This window comes from Scyliorhinus torazame, chromosome 4, assembly GCF_047496885.1.
Source record: "Scyliorhinus torazame isolate Kashiwa2021f chromosome 4, sScyTor2.1, whole genome shotgun sequence".
In the NCBI taxonomy this organism is placed as follows: domain Eukaryota; kingdom Metazoa; phylum Chordata; class Chondrichthyes; order Carcharhiniformes; family Scyliorhinidae; genus Scyliorhinus; species Scyliorhinus torazame.
In genome coordinates, this window is record NC_092710.1 from 82,321,185 (window position 1) to 82,341,541 (window position 20,357).

Sequence of the window (20,357 nt, forward strand, 5' to 3'; positions counted from 1 at the left end):
AGAGAGCGCGACAGAGAGAGCGCAAGTGACAGGGAGACCGTCAGCGAACGCGACAGAGACAGAGAGAGCGACAGAGAGAGCGGCAGCGAGAGCGACAGAGAGAGAGCGTGAGCGACAGAAGTGCGCCAGCGAGCGCGACAGAGAAAGAGAGAGCAACAGAGAGCGCGACAGTGACAGAGAGCGCGACAGGGACAGAGCGCGCGACAGAGACAGAGAGAGTGACAGCAATAGAGAGTGAGACAGAGAGAGCGACAGAGAGACAGCGCCAGAGAGAGAGCACCAGCGAGCGCGACAGAGACAGAGAGAGCGACAGAGAAGGCCACAGAGAGAGCGGCAGCGAGCGCGACATAGACAGAGAGCGCGACAGAGAGAGCGCAAGTGACAGGGAGACCGTCAGCGAACGCGACAGAGACAGAGAGAGCGACAGAGAGAGCGGCAGCGAGAGCGACAGAGAGAGAGCGTGAGCGACAGAAGTGCGCCAGCGAGCGCGACAGAGAAAGAGAGAGCAACAGAGAGCGCGACAGTGACAGAGAGCGCGACAGTGACAGAGAGCGTGACAGAGACAGAGAGCGTGACAGAGACAGAGCGTGACAGAGACAGAGAGCGCGTCAGATACAGAAAGCACGACAGAGAGAGAGCGTGACAGAGAGAGAGAGCGTGACAAAGAGAGAGAGCGCGACAGAGACGGAGAGAGCGACAGCGACGGAGAGCGCGACAGAGACAGAGAGAGTGACAGAGACAGAGAATGCGACAGAGAGAGAGAGAGCGCGACAGAGAGAGAGCGCGACAGAGAGAGAGAGCGTGACAGAGACAGAAAGTGCGACAGCGACAGGGAGCGCGACAGAGAGAGCGCGACAGAGACAGGGAGCGCGATAGAGACAGAGAACGCAACACAGAGAGAGAGCGCGACGGAGAGAGAGCGCGACGGAGAGAGAGAGCGTGACGGAGAGAGAGCGCGACGGAGAGAGTGAGTACGACAGAGAGAGAGAGAGAGAGCGCGACGGAGAGAGAGAGCGAGACAGAGAGAGAGAGCGTGACGGAGAGCGAGAGCGCGACAGAGAGAAAGAGCACGACAGAGTGAGAGAGCACGACAGAGAGCACGCAACAGATACAGAGAGCGCGACACAGAGCGCGACAGAGACAGAGAGAACCACAGCAACAGAGAGAGAGAGAGAGCGACAGAGAGCCTGACAGCGACAGAGAGCCTGACAACGACAGAGAGAGCGACACCGATAGAGAGCGTGACAGAGACAGAGAGTGCGACAGGGACAGAGAGCGTGACAGAGACAGCGAGAGTGACAGCAATAGAGAGTGAGACAGAGAGAGCGACAGAGAGGGATCGCCAGTGACAGAGAGCGCGACAGTGACAGAGAGCGCGACAGTGACAGAGAGCGCGACAGTGACAGAGAGCGCGACAGAGACAGAGAGCGCGACAGAGACAGAGAGCGCGACAGAGACAGAGAGCGTGACAGAGAGAGAGCGCGACAGTGGGAGAGAGCGTGACAGAGAGAGAGAGCGCGACAGAGAGAGAGAGCACAACAGTAGAGCGCAGCAGAGAGGCAGGGCGCGACAGAGAGAGCACGAGAGAGAGAGCACGAGAGAGAGAAAGCGCGACAGAGAGAGAGAGAGCGCGACAGAGAGAGAGAGCACGACAGAGAGAGAGAGCACAACAGACAGAGCGTGGCAGAGAGGCAGAGCGCGACAGAGAGAGAGAGAGCACGAGAGAGAGAGCACGACAGAGAGAGCGCGACAGAGAAAGAGAGCGCGACAGAGAGAGAGAGCGCAACAGAGAGAGAGACAGCAACTGAAAGCGCGACAGCGACAGAGAGCCTGACAGTGACAGAGAGAGCGACACTGATAGAGAGCGCGACAGAGACAGAGAGCGCGACAGAGACAGAGGGCGCGACAGAGACAGAGAGCGCGACAGAGACAGAGAGCGCGACAGGGACAGAGGGCGCGACAGAGACAGAGAGCGCGACAGAGACAGAGAGCGCGACAGAGACAGAGAGCGACAGCAGTAGAGTGAGACAGAGGGAGCGACAGAGAGCTCTCCCAAAGACCCCCTGTAATTATTAACGCTCTCCTGGAGATCCCCCTGTAAATATTGACACACTCCCGGCGACCCCCTGTAAATATTGACACACTCAGAGACCCCCTGTAAATATTAACACTCTCCCGGAGACCCCCCGTAAATATTAACACTCACACGGAGACACTGTAAATATTAACACACTTCCGGAGACCCCCTGTAAATATTAACACTCTCCCAGAGACACCCTGTAAATATTAACACACTCCCGGAGACCCCCTGTAAATATTAACACTCTCCCAGAGACCCCCTGTAAATATCAACACTCTCCCGGAGACACCCTGTAAATATTAACACTCTCCCGGAGACCCCCTGTAAATATTAACACTCTCCCGGAGACCCCCTGTAAATATTAACACACTCCCAGAGCCCCCTGTAAATATTAACACTCTCCCGGAGACCCCCTGTAAATATTAACACTCTCCCGGAGACACCCTGTAAATATTAACACTCTCCCGGAGACCCCCTGTAAATATTAACACTCTCCCGGAGACCCCCTGTAAATATTAACACACTCCCAGAGGCCCCTGTAAATATTAACACTCTCCCGGAGACCCCCTGTAAATATTAACACTCTCCCGGAGACCCCCTGTAAATATTAACACACTCCCAGAGCCCCCTGTAAATATTAACACTCTCCCAGAGCCCCCCTGTAAATATTAACACTCTCCCGGAGACCCCCTGTAAATATTAACACTCTCCCGGAGACCCCCTGTAAATATCAACACTCTCCCGGAGACGCCCTGTAAATATTAACACTCTCCCGGAGACCCCCTGTAAATATTAACACTCTCCCGGAGACCCCCTGTAAATATTAACACTCTCCCGGAGACGCCCTGTAAATATTAACACTCTCCCGGTGACCCCCCTGTAAATATTAACACTCTCCCAGAGCACCCCTGTAAATATTAACACTCTCCCGGAGACCCCCTGTAAATATCAACATTCTCCCGGAGACGCCCTGTAAATATTAACACTCTCCCGGTGACCCCCCCTGTAAATATTAACACTCTCCCAGAGCACCCCTGTAAATATTAACACTCTCCCGGTGACCCCCCTGTAAATATTAACACTCTCCCAGAGCACCCCTGTAAATATTAACACGCTCCCGGAGACCCCCCTGTAAATATTAACACTCTCCCAGAGCCCCCCTGTAAATATTAACACTCTCCCGGCGACCCCCTGTAAATATTAACACTCTCCCAGAGACCACCTGTAAATATTAACACTCTCCCGGAGGCCCCCTGTAAATATAAACACTCTCCCGGAGACCCCCTGTAAATATTTACACTCTCCCGGAGACCCCCTGTAAATATTCACACACTTTCAGAGCCCCCTTGTAAATATTAACACACTCCCGGAGACCCCCTGTAAATATTAACACACTCCCGGAGACCCCCTGTAAATATTAACACACTCCCAGAAACCTCCTGTAAATATCAACACTCTCCCGGAGACGCCCTGTAAATATTAACACTCTCCCGGAGACCCCCCTGTAAATATTAACACTCTCCCAGAGATACCCTGTAAATATTAACACTCTCCCGGAGACCCCCTGTAAATATTAACACTCTCCCAGAGATACCCTGTAAATATTAACACTTTTCCGGAGACCCCCTGTAAATATTAACACTCTCCCGGAGACCCCCCTGGAAATATTAACACACTCCCGGAGACCCCCTGTAAATATTAACACATTCCCGGAGACCCCCTGTAAATATTAACACATTCCCGGAGACCCCCTGTAAATATTAACACTCTCCCAGAGATACCCTGTAAATATTAACACTCTCCCGGAGACCCCCAGTAAATATTAACACTCTCCCAGAGACACCCTGTAAATATTAACACTCTCCCGGAGACACCCTGTAAATATTAACACTCTCCCGGAGACCCCCTGTAAATATTAACACTCTCCCAGAGACACCCTGTAAATATTAACACTCTCCCGGAGACCCCCAGTAAATATTAACACTCTCCCAGAGACACCCTGTAAATATTAACACTCTCCCAGAGGCCCACTGTAAATATTAACACACTCCCAGAGACACCCTGTAAATATTAACACTCTCCCGGAGACCCCCTATAAATATTAACACTCTCCCAGAGACCCCCTGTAAACATTAACACTCTCCCGGAGACCCCCTGTAAATATAAACACATTCCCGGAGACCCCTGTTAATATTAACACATTCCCGGAGACCCCCCTGTAAATATTAACACACTCCCGGAGGCCCCCTGTAAATATTAACACATTCCCGGAGACCCCTGTAAATATTAACACACTCCCGGAGACCCCCTGTAAATATTAACACTCTCCCAGAGACCGCCTGTATTTACTAACACTCTCCCGGAGACCCCCCTGTAAATATTAACACTCTCCCGGAGACCCCCCTGTAAATATTAACTCACTCCCAGAGACACCCTGTAAATATTAACACTCTCACGGAGACACCCTGTAAATATTAACACACTCCCGGAGACCCCCTGTAAATATTAACCCTCTCCCGGAGACCCCTGTAAGTATTAAAAAACTCCCGGAGACCCCCTGTAAATATTAATAGACTCCCGGAGACCTCCTGTAAATATTAACACACTCTCGGAGACCCCCTGTAAATATTAACATTCTCCCGGAGACCCCCTGTAAATATTAACACACTCCCAGAGACCCCTTGTAAATATTAACACTCTCCCGGAGACCCCCTGTAAATATTACCACATTCCCAGAGCCACCCTGTAAATATTAACCCACTCCCGGAGATCCCTGTGAATATTAACACATTTGTTGACCCTACAGGTTGATAATTCCTCACTCACGGGAGAGTCGGAGCCACAGACTCGATCTCCGGAATTTACCAACGACAATCCTTTGGAGACGCGGAATATTGCATTTTTCTCTACAAATTGTGTGGAAGGTAGTATTATTCTGGATTCAGTTAACCCCGTGCTGTACCTGTCCTGGGAGGGTTTGATGGGGCCAGTGTAGAGGGAGCTTTACTCTGTATGTAATCCCGTGCTGTACCTGTGCTGGGAGTGTTTGATGAGGCCAGTGCAGAGGGAGCTTTACTCTGTGTCTAACCCAGTGCTGTACCTGTCCTGGGAGTGTTTGATGCGGACAGTGTAGAGGGAGCTTTACTCTGTATCTAACCCTGTGTTGTACCTGTCCTGGGAGAGTTTGATGGGGACAGGGTAGAGGGAGCTTTACTCTGTATCTAACCCTGTGCTGTACCTGTCCTGGGAGTGTTTTTAATATGGACAGTGTAGAACATAGAACATAGAAAAATACAGCACAGAACAGGCCCTTCGGCCCATGATGTTGTGCCGTACCTTTATCCTAGATTAATCATAGATTAACATTGAATTTACAGTGCAGAAGGAGGCCATTCGGTCCTTTGAGTCTGCACCGGCTCTTGGAAAGAGCACCCTACCCAAACTCAACACTTCCACCCAACACCAAGGGCAATTTGGACATTAAGGGCAATTTATCATTGGCCAATTCACCTAACCCGCACATCTTTGGACTGTGGGAGGAAACCGGAGCACCCGGAGGAAACCCACGCAGACACGGGGAGGACGTGCAGACTCCGCACAGACAGTGACCCAAGCCGGAATCTAACCTGGGACGCTGGAGCTGTGAAGCAATTGTGCTATCCACAATGCTACCGTGCTGCCCTTGAGAACAAATAAATCTACACTATCATTTTACTGTAATCCATATACCTATCCAATAGCTGCTTGAAGGTCCCTAATGTTTCCGACTCAACTACTTCCACAGGCAGTGCATTCCATGCCCCCACTACTCTCTGGGTAAAGAACCTACCTCTGATATCCCTCCTATATCTTCCACCTTTCACCTTAAATTTATGTCCCCTTGTAATGGTTTGTTCAACCCAGGGAAAAAGTCTCTGACTGGCTACTCTATCTATTCCCCTGATCATCTTATAAACCTCTATCAAGTCGCCCCTCATCCTTCTCCGTTCTAATGAGAAAAGGCCTAGCACCCTCAACCTTTCCTCGTAAGACCTACTCTCCATTCCAGGCAACATCCTGGTAAATCTTCTTTGCACCTTTTCCAAAGCTTCCACCTCCTTGCTAAAATGAGGCGACCAGAACTGTACACAGTACTCCAAATGTGGCCTTACAAAGGGAGGGAGCTTTACTCTGTATCTAATCCCGTGCTGTACCTGTCCTGGGAGTGTTTGATGGGGACAGTGTAGAGGGAGCTTTACTCCGTGTCTAACCCCACTCTGTACCTGTCCTGGGAGAGTTTGATGGGGACAATGTAGAGGGAGATTTACTCTGAATCTAACCCCGTGCTGTACCTGTCCTGGGAGTGTTTGATGGGGCCAGTGTAGAGGGAGCTTTACTCAGTGTCTAACCCCATGCTGTACCTGTCCTGGGAGGGTTTGATGGGGACAGTGTAGAGGGAAATTTACTCTGTATCTAACTCCGTGCTGTACCTGTCCTGGGAGAGTTTGATGGGGACAGTGTGGAGGGAGCTGTACTCTGTATCTAACCCCCTGCTGTACCTGTCCTGGGAGTGTTTGATGGGGACAGTGTAGAGGGAGATTTACTCTGTATCTAAGTCCGTGCTGTACCTGTCCTGGGAGAGTTTGATGGGCACAGTGTACAGGGAGATTTACTCTGTATCTAACCTCGTGCTGTACCTGTCCTGGGAGAGTTTGATCGGGACAGTGTAGAGGGAGCTTTACTCTGGTCGAACCCCGCGCTGTACCTGTCCTGGGAGAGTTTGATGGGGACAGGGTAGAGGGAGATTTACTCTGTATCTAACCCCGTGCTGTATCTGTCCTGGGAGTGTTTGATGGGGACAGTGTAGAGGGAGCTTTACTCTGTATCTAACCCTGTGCTGTACCTGTCCTGGGAGTGTTTGATGGGGACAGTGTACAGGGAGCTTTACTCTGTATCTAATCCCGTGCTGTACCTGTGCTGGGAGTGTTTGATGGGGCCAGTGTAGAGGGAGCTTTACTCTGTGTCTAAACCCGTGGTGTACCTGTCCTGGGAGTGTTTGATGGGGACAGTGTAGAGGGAGATTTACTCTGTATCAAACTCCGTGCTGTACCTGTCCTGGGAGAGTTTGCTGGGGACAGTGTAGAGGGAGATTTACTCTTTGTCTAAACCAATGCTGTACCTGTCCTGGGAGTGTTTGATGGGGACAGTGTAGGGGGAGCTTTACTCTGTATCTAACCCCATGCTGTACCTGTCCTTGGAGTGTTTGATGGGGACAGTGTAGAGGCAGCTTTACTCTGTATTTAACCCCGTGCTGTACCTGTCCTGGGAGTGTTTGATGGAGTCAGTGTAGAGGGAGCTTTACTCTGTATCCAACCCCGTGCTGTACCTGTCCTGGGAGTGTTTGATGGGGACAGTGCAGAGGGAGCTTTACTCTTTATCTAATCCCGTGCTGTACCTGTGCTCGGAGTGTTTGATGGGGCCAGTGTTGAGGGAGCTTTACTCTGAATCTAATCCCGTGCTGTACCTGTGCTGGGAGTGTTTGATGGGACCAGTGTAGAGGGAGCTTTACTCTGTGTCTAACCCCGTGCTGTACCTGTCCTGGGAGTCTTTGATGGGGACAGTGTAGAGGGAGATTTACTCTTTATCTAACCCTGTGCTGCACCTGTCCTGGGAGTGTTTTTAATGTGGACAGTGTAGAGGGAGCTTTACTCTGGATCTAATCCCGTGCTGTACCTGTCCTGGGAGTGTTTGATGGGGACAGTGTAGAGGGAGCTTTAATCTGTGTCTCACCCCGCTCCGTACCTGTCCTGGGAGAGTTTGATAGGGACAGTGTAGAGGGAGATTTACTCTGTATCTAACTCCGTGCTGTACCTGTCCTGGGAGACTTTGATGGGCACAGTGTACAGGGAGATTTACTCTGTATCTAACCTCGTGCTGTACCTGTCCTGGGAGAGTTTGATGGGGACAGTGTAGAGGGAGCTTTACTCTGTGTCTAAACCCGCGCCGTACCTGTCCTTGGAGTGTTTGATGGGGACAGTGGAGAGGCAGCTTTACTCTGTATCTAACCCCGTGCTGTACCTGTCCTGGGAGTGTTTGATGGAGTCAGTGTAGAGGGAGCTTTACTCTGTATCCAACCCCGTGCTGTACCTGTCCTGGGAGTGTTTGATGGGGACAGTGCAGAGGGAGCTTTACTCTTTATCTAATCCCGTGCTGTACCTGTGCTGGGAGTGTTTGATGGGGCCAGTGCAGAGGGACCTTTACTCTGTGTCTCACCCCGTGCTGTACCTGTCCAGGGAGTGTTTGATGTGGACAGTGTAGAGGGAGATTTACTCTGTGTCTAACCCCGTGCTGTACAAGTCCTGGGAGTGTTTGATGGGGCCAGTGTTGAGGGAGCTTTACTCTGTATCTAATCCCGTGCTGTACCTGTGCTGAGAGTGTTTGATGGGACCAGTGTAGAGGGAGCTTTACTCTGTGTCTAACCCCGTGCTGTACCTGTCCTGGGAGTCTTTGATGGGGACAGTGTAGAGGGAGATTTAGTCTGTATCTAACCCTGTGCTGTACCTGTCCTGGGAGTGTTTTTAATGTGGACAGTGTAGAGGGAGCTTTAGTCTGGATCTAATCCCGTGCTGTACCTGTCCTGGGAGTGTTTGATGGGGACAGTGTAGAGGGAGCTTTAATCTGTGGCTGACCCCGCTCTGTACGTGTCCTGGGAGAGTTTGATGGGGACAGTGTAGAGGGAGATTTACTCTGTATCTAACTCCGTGCTGTACCTGTCCTGGGAGAGTTTGATGGGCACAGTGTACAGGGAGATTTACTCTGTATCTAACCGCATGCTGTACCTGTCCTGGGAGTGTTTGATGGGGACAGTGTAGAGGGAGCTTTACTCTGTATGAAACCCTGTGCTGTACCTCTCCTGGGAGTGTTTGATGGGGACAGTGCAGAGGGAGCTTTACTCTGTATCTAACCCCGTGCTGTACCTGTCCTGGGAGTGTTTGATGGGGACAGTATAGAGGGAGCTTTACTCTGTATCCAACCCCGTGCTGTACCTGTCCTGGGAGTGTTTGATGGGGACAGTGCAGAGGGAGCTTTACTCTGTATCTAACCCCGTGCTGTACCTGTCCTGGGAGTGTTTGATGGGGCCAGTGTAGAGGGAGCTTTACTCTGTATCGAATCCCGTGCTGTAACTGAGCTGGGAGTGTTTGATGGGGCCAGTGTAGAGGGAGCTTTACTCTGTATCTAATCCCGTGCTGTACCTGTCCTGGGAGTGTTTGTTGGGGACGGTGTAGAGGGAGCTTTACTCTGTGGCTAACCCCGCTCTGTACCTGTCCTGGGAGAGTTTGATGGGGACAGTGTAGAGGGAGATTTACTCTGTATTTAACCCCGTGCTGTACCTGTCCTGGGAGTGTTTGATGGGGACAGTGTAGAGGGAGATTTACTCTGTATCTAACTCCGTGCTGGACCTGTCCTGGGAGAGTTTGATGGGGACAGTGTAGAGGGAGATTTACTCTGTATCTAACCCCGTGCTTTATCTGTCCTGGGAGTGTTTGATGGGGACAGTGTAGAGGGGGATTTATTCTGTATCTAACTTCGTGCTGTACCTGTCCTGGGAGTCTTTGATGGGGACAGTGTAGAGGGAGATTTAGTCTGTATCTAACCCTGTGCTGTACCTGTCCCGGGAGTGTTTTTAATGTGGACAGTGTAGAGGGAGCTTTAGTCTGGATCTCATCCCGTGCTGTACCTGTCCTGGGAGTGTTTGATGGGGACAGTGTAGAGGGAGTTTTAATCTGTGTCTGACCCCGCTCTGTACCTGTCCTGGGAGAGTTTGATGGGGACAGTGTAGAGGGAGATTTACTCTGTATCTAACTCCGTGCTGTACCTGTCCTGGGAGAGTTTGATGGGCACAGTGTACAGGGAGATTTACTCTGTATCTAACCGCATGCTGTACCTGTCCTGGGAGTGTTTGATGGGGACAGTGTAGAGGGAGCTTTACTCTGTATGAAACCCTGTGCTGTACCTCTCCTGGGAGTGTTTGATGGGGACAGTGCAGAGGGAGCTTTACTCTGTATCTAACCCCGTGCTGTACCTGTCCTGGGAGTGTTTGATGGGGACAGTATAGAGGGAGCTTTACTCTGTATTCAACCCCGTGCTGTACCTGTCCTGGGAGTGTTTGATGGGGACAGTGCAGAGGGAGCATTACTCTGTATCTAACCCCGTGCTGTACCTGTCCTGGGAGTGTTTGATGGGGCCAGTGTAGAGGGAGCTTTACTCTGTATCGAATCCCGTGCTGTACCTGAGCTGGGAGTGTTTGATGGGGCCATTGTAGAGGGAGCTTTACTCTGTATCTAATCCCGTGCTGTACCTGTCCTGGGAGTGTTTGTTGGGGACGGTGTAGAGGGAGCTTTACTCTGTGGCTAACCCCGCTCTGTACCTGTCCTGGGAGAGTTTGATGGGGACAGTGTAGAGGGAGATTTACTCTGTATTTAACCCCGTGCTGTACCTGTCCTGGGAGTGTTTGATGGGGACAGTGTAGAGGGAGATTTACTCTGTATCTAACTCCGTGCTGTACCTGTCCTGGGAGAGTTTGATGGGTACAGTGTAGAGGGAGCTTTACTCTGTATCTAACCCCGTGCTTTATCTGTGCTGGGAGTGTTTGATGGGGACAGTGTAGAGGGAGATTTACTCTGTATCTAACCCCGTGCTTTATCTGTCCTGGGAGTGTTTGATGGGGACAGTGTAGAGGGGGATTTATTCTGTATCTAACTCCGTGCTGTACCTGTCCTGGGAGAGTTTGATGGGGACAGTGTAGAGGGAGCTTTACTCTGTGTCTAACCCCGCGCTGTACCTGTCCTGGGAGAGTTTGATCGGAACAGTGTAGAGGGCGCTTTACTCTGTATCCACCCCGTGCTGTACCTGTCCTGGGAGTGTTTGATAGGGCCAGTGTAGAGGGAGCTTTACTCTGTTACTAATCCCGTGCTGTACCTGTCCTGGGAGAGTTTGATGGGGACAGTGTAGAGGGAGATTTACTCTGTATCTAACCCCGTGCTGTACCTGTCCTGGGAGTGTTTTTAATGTGGACAGTGTAGAGAGAGCTTTACTCTGGATCTAATCCCGTGCTGTACCTGTCCTGGGAGTGTTTGATGGGGACAGTGTAGAGGGACCTTTCCTCTGTGTCTAACCCCGCTCTGTACCTGTCCTGGGAGAGTTTGATGGGGACAGTGTAGAGGGAGATTTACTCTGTATCTAACCCCGTGCTGTAGCTGTCTTGGGAGTGTTTGATGGGGACAGTGTAGAGGGAGATTTACTCTATATCTAATCCCGTGCTGTACCTGTGCTGGGAGTGTTTGATGGGGCCAGTGCAGAGGGACCTTTACTCTGTGTCTCACCCCGTGCTGTACCTGTCCAGGGAGTGTTTGATGTGGACAGTGTAGAGGGAGATTTACTCTGTGTCTAACCCCGTGCTGTACAAGTCCTGGGAGTGTTTGATGGGGCCAGTGTTGAGGGAGCTTTACTGTGTATCTAATCCCGTGCTGTACCTGTGCTGGGAGTGTTTGATGGGACCAGTGTAGAGGGAGCTTTACTCTGTGTCTAACCCCGTGCTGTACCTGTCCTGGGAGTCTTTGATGGGGACAGTGTAGAGGGAGATTTAGTCTGTATCTAACCCTGTGCTGTACCTGTCCTGGGAGTGTTTTTAATGTGGACAGTGTAGAGGGAGCTTTAGTCTGGATCTAATCCCGTGCTGTACCTGTCCTGGGAGTGTTTGATGGGGACAGTGTAGAGGGAGCTTTAATCTGTGGCTGACCCCGCTCTGTACGTGTCCTGGGAGAGTTTGATGGGGACAGTGTAGAGGGAGATTTACTCTGTATCTAACTCCGTGCTGTACCTGTCCTGGGAGAGTTTGATGGGCACAGTGTACAGGGAGATTTACTCTGTATCTAACCGCATGCTGTACCTGTCCTGGGAGTGTTTGATGGGGACAGTGTAGAGGGAGCTTTACTCTGTATGAAACCCTGTGCTGTACCTCTCCTGGGAGTGTTTGATGGGGACAGTGCAGAGGGAGCTTTACTCTGTATCTAACCCCGTGCTGTACCTGTCCTGGGAGTGTTTGATGGGGACAGTATAGAGGGAGCTTTACTCTGTATCCAACCCCGTGCTGTACCTGTCCTGGGAGTGTTTGATGGGGACAGTGCAGAGGGAGCTTTACTCTGTATCTAACCCCGTGCTGTACCTGTCCTGGGAGTGTTTGATGGGGCCAGTGTAGAGGGAGCTTTACTCTGTATCGAATCCCGTGCTGTAACTGAGCTGCGAGTGTTTGATGGGGCCAGTGTAGAGGGAGCTTTACTCTGTATCTAATCCCGTGCTGTACCTGTCCTGGGAGTGTTTGTTGGGGACGGTGTAGAGGGAGCTTTACTCTGTGGCTAACCCCGCTCTGTACCTGTCCTGGGAGAGTTTGATGGGGACAGTGTAGAGGGAGATTTACTCTGTATTTAACCCCGTGCTGTACCTGTCCTGGGAGTGTTTGATGGGGACAGTGTAGAGGGAGATTTACTCTGTATCTAACTCCGTGCTGGACCTGTCCTGGGAGAGTTTGATGGGGACAGTGTAGAGGGAGATTTACTCTGTATCTAACCCCGTGCTTTATCTGTCCTGGGAGTGTTTGATGGGGACAGTGTAGAGGGGGATTTATTCTGTATCTAACTTCGTGCTGTACCTGTCCTGGGAGTCTTTGATGGGGACAGTGTAGAGGGAGATTTAGTCTGTATCTAACCCTGTGCTGCACCTGTCCCGGGAGTGTTTTTAATGTGGACAGTGTAGAGGGAGCTTTAGTCTGGATCTAATCCCGTGCTGTACCTGTCCTGGGAGTGTTTGATGGGGACAGTGTAGAGGGAGTTTTAATCTGTGTCTGACCCCGCTCTGTACCTGTCCTGGGAGAGTTTGATGGGGACAGTGTAGAGGGAGATTTACTCTGTATCTAACTCCGTGCTGTACCTGTCCTGGGAGAGTTTGATGGGCACAGTGTACAGGGAGATTTACTCTGTATCTAACCGCATGCTGTACCTGTCCTGGGAGTGTTTGATGGGGACAGTGTAGAGGGAGCTTTACTCTGTATGAAACCCTGTGCTGTACCTCTCCTGGGAGTGTTTGATGGGGACAGTGCAGAGGGAGCTTTACTCTGTATCTAACCCCGTGCTGTACCTGTCCTGGGAGTGTTTGATGGGGACAGTATAGAGGGAGCTTTACTCTGTATTCAACCCCGTGCTGTACCTGTCCTGGGAGTGTTTGATGGGGACAGTGCAGAGGGAGCATTACTCTGTATCTAACCCCGTGCTGTACCTGTCCTGGGAGTGTTTGATGGGGCCAGTGTAGAGGGAGCTTTACTCTGTATCGAATCCCGTGCTGTACCTGAGCTGGGAGTGTTTGATGGGGCCAGTGTAGAGGGAGCTTTACTCTGTATCTAATCCCGTGCTGTACCTGTCCTGGGAGTGTTTGTTGGGGACGGTGTAGAGGGAGCTTTACTCTGTGGCTAACCCCGCTCTGTACCTGTCCTGGGAGAGTTTGATGGGGACAGTGTAGAGGGAGATTTACTCTGTATTTAACCCCGTGCTGTACCTGTCCTGGGAGTGTTTGATGGGGACAGTGTAGAGGGAGATTTACTCTGTATCTAACTCCGTGCTGTACCTGTCCTGGGAGAGTTTGATGGGTACAGTGTAGAGGGAGCTTTACTCTGTATCTAACCCCGTGCTTTATCTGTGCTGGGAGTGTTTGATGGGGACAGTGTAGAGGGAGATTTACTCTGTATCTAACCCCGTGCTTTATCTGTCCTGGGAGTGTTTGATGGGGACAGTGTAGAGGGGGATTTATTCTGTATCTAACTCCGTGCTGTACCTGTCCTGGGAGAGTTTGATGGGGACAGTGTAGAGGGAGCTTTACTCTGTGTCTAACCCCGCGCTGTACCTGTCCTGGGAGAGTTTGATCGGAACAGTGTAGAGGGCGCTTTACTCTGTATCCACCCCGTGCTGTACCTGTCCTGGGAGTGTTTGATAGGGCCAGTGTAGAGGGAGCTTTACTCTGTTACTAATCCCGTGCTGTACCTGTCCTGGGAGAGTTTGATGAGGACAGTGTAGAGGGAGATTTACTCTGTATCTAACCCCGTGCTGTACCTGTCCTGGGAGTGTTTTTAATGTGGACAGTGTAGAGAGAGCTTTACTCTGGATCTAATCCCGTGCTGTACCTGTCCTGGGAGTGTTTGATGGGGACAGTGTAGAGGGACCTTTCCTCTGTGTCTAACCCCGCTCTGTACCTGTCCTGGGAGAGTTTGATGGGGACAGTGTAGAGGGAGATTTACTCTGTATCTAACCCCGTGCTGTAGCTGTCTTGGGAGTGTTTGATGGGGACAGTGTAGAGGGAGATTTACTCTATATCTAACTCCGTGCTATACCTGTCCTGGGAGTATTTGATGGGGACAGTGTACAGGGAGCTTTACTCTGTATCTAACCCCATGCTGTACCTGTCCTGGGAGTGTTTGATTGGGTCAGTGCAGAGGTAGTTTTACTCTGTATCTAACCCCGTGCTGTACCTGTCCTGGGAGTGATTGTCGGGGACAGTGTAGAGGGAGATTTAGTCTGTATCTAACCCTGTGCTGTACCTGTCCTGGGAGTGTTTAATGGGGACAGTGTAGAGGGAGATTTACTCTGTATCTAACTCCGTGCTGTACCTGTCCTGCGAGCGTTTGATGGGGACAGTGTAGAGGGAGATTTACTCTGCATCTAACTCCGTGCTGTACCTGTCCTGGGAGAGTTTGATGGGCACAGTGTACAGGGAGATTTACTCTGTATCTAACCTCGTGCTGTACCTGTCCTGGGAGAGTTTGATGGGGACAGTGTAGAGGGAGCTTTACTCTGGTCGAACCCCACGCTGTACCTGTCCTGGGAGAGTTTGATGGGGACAGGGTAGAAGGAGATTTACTCTGTATCTAACCCCCTGCTGTATCTGTCCTGGGAGTGTTTGATGGGGCCAGTGTAGAGGGAGCTTTACTCTGTATCGTATCCCGTGCTGTACCTGTCCTGGGAGTGTTTGATGTGGACAGTGTAGAGGGAGCTTTACTCTGTGTCTAACCCCGTGCTGTACCTGTCCAGGGAGTGTTTGATGTGGACAGTGTAGAGGGAGATTTACTCTGTGTCTAACCCCGTGCTGTACAAGTCCTGGGAGTGTTTGATGGGGCCAGTGTTGAGGGAGCTTTACTGTGTATCTAATCCCGTGCTGTACCTGTGCTGGGAGTGTTTGATGGGACCAGTGTAGAGGGAGCTTTACTCTGTGTCTAACCCCGTGCTGTACCTGTCCTGGGAGTCTTTGATGGGGACAGTGTAGAGGGAGATTTAGTCTGTATCTAACCCTGTGCTGTACCTGTCCTGGGAGTGTTTTTAATGTGGACAGTGTAGAGGGAGCTTTAGTCTGGATCTAATCCCGTGCTGTACCTGTCCTGGGAGTGTTTGATGGGGACAGTGTAGAGGGAGCTTTAATCTGTGGCTGACCCCGCTCTGTACGTGTCCTGGGAGAGTTTGATGGGGACAGTGTAGAGGGAGATTTACTCTGTATCTAACTCCGTGCTGTACCTGTCCTGGGAGAGTTTGATGGGCACAGTGTACAGGGAGATTTACTCTGTATCTAACCGCATGCTGTACCTGTCCTGGGAGTGTTTGATGGGGACAGTGTAGAGGGAGCTTTACTCTGTATGAAACCCTGTGCTGTACCTCTCCTGGGAGTGTTTGATGGGGACAGTGCAGAGGGAGCTTTACTCTGTATCTAACCCCGTGCTGTACCTGTCCTGGGAGTGTTTGATGGGGACAGTATAGAGGGAGCTTTACTCTGTATCCAACCCCGTGCTGTACCTGTCCTGGGAGTGTTTGATGGGGACAGTGCAGAGGGAGCTTTACTCTGTATCTAACCCCGTGCTGTACCTGTCCTGGGAGTGTTTGATGGGGCCAGTGTAGAGGGAGCTTTACTCTGTATCGAATCCCGTGCTGTAACTGAGCTGCGAGTGTTTGATGGGGCCAGTGTAGAGGGAGCTTTACTCTGTATCTAATCCCGTGCTGTACCTGTCCTGGGAGTGTTTGTTGGGGACGGTGTAGAGGGAGCTTTACTCTGTGGCTAACCCCGCTCTGTACCTGTCCTGGGAGAGTTTGATGGGGACAGTGTAGAGGGAGATTTACTCTGTATTTAACCCCGTGCTGTACCTGTCCTGGGAGTGTTTGATGGGGACAGTGTAGAGGGAGATTTACTCTGTATCTAACTCCGTGCTGGACCTGTCCTGGGAGAGTTTGATGGGGACAGTGTAGAGGGAGATTTACTCTGTATCTAACCCCGTGCTTTATCTGTCCTGGGAGTGTTTGATGGGGACAGTGTAGAGGGGGATTTATTCTGTATCTAACTTCGTGCTGTACCTGTCCTGGGAGTCTTTGATGGGGACAGTGTAGAGGGAGATTTAGTCTGTATCTAACCCTGTGCTGCACCTGTCCCGGGAGTGTTTTTAATGTGGACAGTGTAGAGGGAGCTTTAGTCTGGATCTAATCCCGTGCTGTACCTGTCCTGGGAGTGTTTGATGGGGACAGTGTAGAGGGAGTTTTAATCTGTGTCTGACCCCGCTCTGTACCTGTCCTGGGAGAGTTTGATGGGGACAGTGTAGAGGGAGATTTACTCTGTATCTAACTCCGTGCTGTACCTGTCCTGGGAGAGTTTGATGGGCACAGTGTACAGGGAGATTTACTCTGTATCTAACCGCATGCTGTACCTGTCCTGGGAGTGTTTGATGGGGACAGTGTAGAGGGAGCTTTACTCTGTATGAAACCCTGTGCTGTACCTCTCCTGGGAGTGTTTGATGGGGACAGTGCAGAGGGAGCTTTACTCTGTATCTAACCCCGTGCTGTACCTGTCCTGGGAGTGTTTGATGGGGACAGTATAGAGGGAGCTTTACTCTGTATTCAACCCCGTGCTGTACCTGTCCTGGGAGTGTTTGATGGGGACAGTGCAGAGGGAGCATTACTCTGTATCTAACCCCGTGCTGTACCTGTCCTGGGAGTGTTTGATGGGGCCAGTGTAGAGGGAGCTTTACTCTGTATCGAATCCCGTGCTGTACCTGAGCTGGGAGTGTTTGATGGGGCCAGTGTAGAGGGAGCTTTACTCTGTATCTAATCCCGTGCTGTACCTGTCCTGGGAGTGTTTGTTGGGGACGGTGTAGAGGGAGCTTTACTCTGTGGCTAACCCCGCTCTGTACCTGTCCTGGGAGAGTTTGATGGGGACAGTGTAGAGGGAGATTTACTCTGTATTTAACCCCGTGCTGTACCTGTCCTGGGAGTGTTTGATGGGGACAGTGTAGAGGGAGATTTACTCTGTATCTAACTCCGTGCTGTACCTGTCCTGGGAGAGTTTGATGGGTACAGTGTAGAGGGAGCTTTACTCTGTATCTAACCCCGTGCTTTATCTGTGCTGGGAGTGTTTGATGGGGACAGTGTAGAGGGAGATTTACTCTGTATCTAACCCCGTGCTTTATCTGTCCTGGGAGTGTTTGATGGGGACAGTGTAGAGGGGGATTTATTCTGTATCTAACTCCGTGCTGTACCTGTCCTGGGAGAGTTTGATGGGGACAGTGTAGAGGGAGCTTTACTCTGTGTCTAACCCCGCGCTGTACCTGTCCTGGGAGAGTTTGATCGGAACAGTGTAGAGGGCGCTTTACTCTGTATCCACCCCGTGCTGTACCTGTCCTGGGAGTGTTTGATAGGGCCAGTGTAGAGGGAGCTTTACTCTGTTACTAATCCCGTGCTGTACCTGTCCTGGGAGAGTTTGATGAGGACAGTGTAGAGGGAGATTTACTCTGTATCTAACCCCGTGCTGTACCTGTCCTGGGAGTGTTTTTAATGTGGACAGTGTAGAGAGAGCTTTACTCTGGATCTAATCCCGTGCTGTACCTGTCCTGGGAGTGTTTGATGGGGACAGTGTAGAGGGACCTTTCCTCTGTGTCTAACCCCGCTCTGTACCTGTCCTGGGAGAGTTTGATGGGGACAGTGTAGAGGGAGATTTACTCTGTATCTAACCCCGTGCTGTAGCTGTCTTGGGAGTGTTTGATGGGGACAGTGTAGAGGGAGATTTACTCTATATCTAACTCCGTGCTATACCTGTCCTGGGAGTATTTGATGGGGACAGTGTACAGGGAGCTTTACTCTGTATCTAACCCCATGCTGTACCTGTCCTGGGAGTGTTTGATTGGGTCAGTGCAGAGGTAGTTTTACTCTGTATCTAACCCCGTGCTGTACCTGTCCTGGGAGTGATTGTCGGGGACAGTGTAGAGGGAGATTTAGTCTGTATCTAACCCTGTGCTGTACCTGTCCTGGGAGTGTTTAATGGGGACAGTGTAGAGGGAGATTTACTCTGTATCTAACTCCGTGCTGTACCTGTCCTGCGAGCGTTTGATGGGGACAGTGTAGAGGGAGATTTACTCTGCATCTAACTCCGTGCTGTACCTGTCCTGGGAGAGTTTGATGGGCACAGTGTACAGGGAGATTTACTCTGTATCTAACCTCGTGCTGTACCTGTCCTGGGAGAGTTTGATGGGGACAGTGTAGAGGGAGCTTTACTCTGGTCGAACCCCACGCTGTACCTGTCCTGGGAGAGTTTGATGGGGACAGGGTAGAAGGAGATTTACTCTGTATCTAACCCCCTGCTGTATCTGTCCTGGGAGTGTTTGATGGGGCCAGTGTAGAGGGAGCTTTACTCTGTATCGTATCCCGTGCTGTACCTGTCCTGGGAGTGTTTGATGTGGACAGTGTAGAGGGAGCTTTACTCTGTGTCTAACCCCGCTCTGTACCTGTCCTGGGAGAGTTTGATGGGGACAGTGTAGAGGGAGATTTACTCTGTATCTAACCCCGTGCTGTACCTGTCCTGGGAGAGTTTGATGGGGACAGTGTCGAGGGAGATTTACTCTGTATCTAACTCCGTGCTGGACCTGTCCTGGGAGAGTTTGATGGGGACAGTGTAGAGGGAGCTTTACTCTGGTCGAACCCCGCGCTGTACCTGTCCTGGGAGAGTTTGATGGGGACAGGGTAGAGGGAGATTTACTCTGTATCTAACCCCGTGCTGTATCTGTCCTGGGAGTGTTTGATGGGGACAGTGTAGAGGGAGCTTTATTCTGTATCTAACCCTGTGCTGTACCTGTCCTGGGAGTGTTTGATGGGGACAGTGTACAGGGAGCTTTACTCTGTATCCAACCCCGTGCTGTACCTGTCCTGGGAGTGTTTGATGGAGACAGTGCAGAGGGAGCTTTACTCTGTATCTATCACCGTGCTGTAACTGTCCTGGGAGTGTTTGATGGGGCCAGTGTAGAGGGAGCTTTACTCTGTATCTAATCCCGTGCTGTACCTGTGCTGGGAGTGTTTGATGGGGCCAGTGTAGAGGGAGCTTTACTCTGTGTCTAACCCCGTGGTGTACCTGTCCTGGGAGTGTTTGATGGGGACAGTGTAGAGGGAGATTTACTCTGTATCTAACTCCGTGCTGTACCTGTCCTGGGAGAGTTTTATGGGGACAGTGTAGAGGGAGCTTTACTCTGTATCCATCCCGTGCTGTACCTGTCCTGGGAGTGTTTGATGGGGCCAGTGTAGAGGGAGCTTTACTCTGGCCGAACCCCGCGCTGTACCTGTCCTGGGAGAGTTTGATGGGGACAGGGTAGAGGGAGATTTACTCTGTATCTAACCCCGTGCTGTATCTGTCCTGGGAGTGTTTGATGGGGACAGTGTAGAGGGAGCTTTACTCTGTATCTAACCCTGTGCTGTACCTGTCCTGGGAGTGTTTGATGCGGACAGTGTAGAGGGAGCTTTACTCTGTATCTAACCCCGCGCTGTACCTGTCCTGGGAGTGTTTTATGGGGACAGTGTAGAGGGAGCTTTACTCTGTATCCAACCCCGTGCTGTACCTGTCCTGCGAGAGTTTGATGGGGACAGTGTAGAGGGAGATTTACTCTGTATCTTACTCCGTGCTGTACCTGTCCTGGGAGAGTTTGATGGGCACAGTGTACAGGGAGATTTACTCTGTATCTAACCTCGTGCTGTACCTGTCCTGGGAGAGTTTGATGGGGACAGTGTAGAGGGAGCTTTACTCTGGTCTAACCCCGCGCTGTACCTTTCCTGGGAGAGTTTGATGGGGACAGGGTAGAGGGAGATTTACTCTGTATCTAACCCCGTGCTGTATCTGTCCTGGGAGTGTTTGATGGGGACAGTGTATAGGGAGCTTTACTCTGTATCTAACCCTGTGCTGT

The 20,357-nt window shown here is 51.1% G+C and overlaps 1 protein-coding gene across 1 annotated transcript in view; it reads left to right on the plus strand.

Moving 5' to 3' along the window:
• The window catches only part of LOC140410329 (sodium/potassium-transporting ATPase subunit alpha-2), a 725,899-nt gene that overhangs the window by 245,540 nt on the left and 460,002 nt on the right, over positions 1-20,357 (plus strand). The window contains exon 7 of the mRNA XM_072498323.1: positions 4,887-5,004. Within this exon, the coding sequence (XP_072354424.1) occupies positions 4,887-5,004 (118 nt within the window). The remainder of the gene's footprint in view (positions 1-4,886; positions 5,005-20,357) is intronic.